Source organism: Sorghum bicolor, chromosome 4 (assembly GCF_000003195.3).
Source record: "Sorghum bicolor cultivar BTx623 chromosome 4, Sorghum_bicolor_NCBIv3, whole genome shotgun sequence".
Lineage (NCBI taxonomy): Eukaryota > Viridiplantae > Streptophyta > Magnoliopsida > Poales > Poaceae > Sorghum > Sorghum bicolor.
The window spans coordinates 51,396,110-51,399,468 of record NC_012873.2 but is presented as its reverse complement, the minus strand read 5'-3'; the positions used below and the strand labels follow the sequence as shown (position 1 = coordinate 51,399,468).

General features: G+C 46.1%; 1 protein-coding gene across 1 annotated transcript; it reads right to left on the bottom strand.

Moving 5' to 3' along the window:
- LOC8059626 (zinc finger A20 and AN1 domain-containing stress-associated protein 5) lies at nucleotides 533-1,267 on the bottom strand. The gene has a single exon (XM_002452152.2). The coding sequence runs from the start codon at nucleotides 1,220-1,222 to the stop codon at nucleotides 770-772; it is 453 nt and encodes a 150-aa protein (XP_002452197.1). The 5' UTR covers nucleotides 1,223-1,267; the 3' UTR covers nucleotides 533-769.

Here is a 3,359-nt window from a genome sequence, read left to right as displayed (position 1 = left end):
TCAGCTTTATCAGCCGCAACAAATCAACCAAGGCCTTGTTTAGTTCAAAGATTTCGGATTTTGGTATTGTAACATTTTCGTTTTTATTTAACAAATATTATCCAATTATAGACTAACTAGACTCAAAAGATTCATCTCGTGATTTATATGCAAACTGTGCAATTAGTTTTTGTTTTCGTCTATATTTATGCATGTGCTCTAAGATTTGATGTGATAGGAATCTTGAAAAAATTTTGGTTTTTAAGGTAAATTAAACAAGGCCCAAAGTACTTTGTTTCATGAATCAAATCATCCACACTGAAAGAGAGACGCGGTGAGAGGCGAGGAAGCGGTCCAATTCCAACGCATGATGCAGTGCATGTGCATCACACCACGCAACCTTCCTCCCTGTCGCCGCCCAGAACTGGATTGGAAACCCAGCACCCACGCTACCCTTCGATCGCGACGACATCTCAACCTGAAATCTACCCTGGGACTTGTCCGTGGACAACGTCTCGGATCACTCCAGTCTAGAACAATCTACCATGTAGAATTTTCTGAAGCCAATGGGTTTCGTTTTCCATTTGAATGTTTTTTCATTCCAATCAACGGCCAGCGATTTCACCGCCAGCTTTACATGGCTTACACCACCAATCGTAGAGTACACGGGAGTACTAGTTCGTATAGTACAATCCGACGATCCAATTCCGGCCGTCGTCCGTCCCTCCTCTTCCGGAGTCCCGCCGATCGACAAGGGAAAGGGATGAACTTTGATGGGATAGGAGGCTCCTCAGATCTTGTCCTTGAGCTTGTCGCCCTTGACGACGGGGTTGGCGCGCGCGATGGCGTCGCGGCCGGCGGCGCGGAAGTCGAAGGCGCACGCGTGCCGCTCCGGGTACCGGTGCACGCCGCAGAAGGTGGCGCCGCAGCGGCACGCGAACCCCGTCAGGCCCACGCGCTTCCGGCAGCTGGCGCACCTGCCGGCCTTGGCGCCTGCAGCAGAGGCCGCCGGAGGCTCGGGCTCGGGAGAGACCGACGAGGAGGAAGGATGGAAGGCCGACGCGGCAGGAACGAAGGGGCCCGCTGGTGCTGGCTGCTGCTGCTCCTGCGGGTACAGGTCGCGGTAGCACTTGGAGCAGAGGTCCAGCGTCGCGGGGCTGCCGAAGAAGCCGCAGTTGTTGGCGCACAGGCGGTGGCCGTCCTGCCACCTCTGCTGCTGCTGCTGCTGCTGCTCCTCCGCCATGGCCGCCGGACCGAACCGAGGGAACGGGAAGAAGGCTAGGTGGTGGGGGGGGGGGGGGGGGGGGGGGACGGGAAGCGGAGGGCGGAGGGCGGAAGGGATTAAAAAGGCGTAGCGTAAAGTGGGCGAAAGGTGGGGGGATCGATTTGGCTTTCGTTTCAAGGGACGGGAAGGGATAGCGACCACCGTACGACAAGTCGACCGCGGAGTGACGGCGATGGCGACGCCGGCGACGGTTGGCTGCCTGCTACGGCCGGGTGAGCTGTGACGGCAAGGAGCACGGCACGAGGACAACGGGGGGATCCAACGGAACGGAACGGGTGTCTGTTTGTTCACACTTCAGAGCTGCCGATGCCGACCCACCGTGCCGTCCAGTCAAGCTGTTAGCAAGGGCCTTGTTTACTTCCATCCAAAAACAATTTTTTTTTAAAAAAAATTCTCCATCACATCAATTCTTACGCCACATGCATAGAGTATTAAATACACAATTTATCTGTAATTTACAAGACGAACTTTTTAAGTCTAATTAGTCTATAATTGGATAATAATTGTCACATACAAACGAAAATACTATAATGGTCCAAAATTTTTCCGGCAGAGAACTAAACAAGGCATAGACTTAAGAAGATCCTACCAGATATTATATCACCCACACAAAGTGTCTTTGTTCTAGGTTGTCTAATTACAGATAATGTTCTCTTGGCATACGAGTTGACGCACTATCTGAATGCCAAGAGGAAGGGAAAGAAAGGCGTGGCTGCAATTAAGTTAAACATGAGTAAAGCATATGACAGACTAGAATGGTCCTTTTTGAGAAGTATGACATCTAAAATGGGTTTCAATGAAGGGTGGATCAAACTGATTATGAAATGTGTCTCAACAGTGACTTATCAAATTAAGGTCAATAGTGAATACATAACAAGAATTCATCTGCAACATGGGCCAAGGGAAGGTGATCCTTTGTCACCCTATCTATTCCTCTCATGTGCGGAGGGTCTATCAGCCATGCTGCAAATGGCTAAAGCAAATGAAAAGATCAAAGGGTTCTGCATTTGTCGTGGTGCACCAAGGGTAAATCACCTTTTCTTCGCAGATGACTCCCTTATTTTAATGCAATCTATATACAACGACGCTTTTGAATTAAGACACATCATGTCAATACATGAGAGGGTATGTGAGCAAGTTATTAACAAGGATAAGTCCTCAATATTATTTAGTCCAAATTCAGAAACTCGAGTCAAGCGGCACATTAGGGGGATTCTGGGAATAACACAGGAAGCCAAAAAAGAGAAATACCTAGGTCTCCCGGTGTCAATTGGTAAAACTTGCAAGAAAGCTTTTGAGTATATAAAGGAAAAGTTATGGGCACGAATTCGAGGTTGGCAAGAGAAACTCCTCTCCAAGGCTGAAAAGGAAATTCTTGTAGAGGCTGTTGCACAGGTTATTCCCACGTATGCAATGTCATGTTTTGACTTGACCAAAAGACTATGTGATGAATTAAGCACTATTATTGGGCGATATTGGTGGAGCCAACAAGACAACACACACAAAATTCACTGGTTAAGCTGAGAGAAACTTACTAGGGCAAAGAAGAAAGGAGGATTGGGTTTTAGAGATTTATATTTATTCAACCAAGCAATGCTGGCTAGACAAGCATGGAGGTTATTAACTTGTCCGGAAACCTTATGTGGACAAGTCTTGAAGGCTAAATACTTCCCAAACATGAGTATTCTGAATTGTCATGTTTGGGCTAGTGTTTCATACTCATGGCGAAGTATTATACATGGACTGGATCTTTTAAGGGATGGTATTATTTGGAGAATTGGAGGAGGGAATTCAGTTAATATATGGTTTGATCCATAGTTGAATAACATAAAATACATCATATAACATCGCATGTATACTGCGTGAATATCATAAAATACATCATAGAACATCACATGTATACATCTATCGTAGAACATCCCATGTATCTATGTGAACATCGCAAAAATACATCATAGAATATCACATGTATACTACGTAAATATCATAAAATACATCATAAAATATCATATAGATACTACGTGAACACCACATGTATACATGTATCATAGACCATCCCATGTACATACTACATAAACATCACAAAAAATCTTAG

Coding starts and splice junctions, on each gene's coding strand:
- LOC8059626 (XM_002452152.2), bottom strand. CDS start 1,222: ATGGCGGAGGAGCAGCAGCAGCAGCAGCAGCAGAGGTGGCAGGACGGC.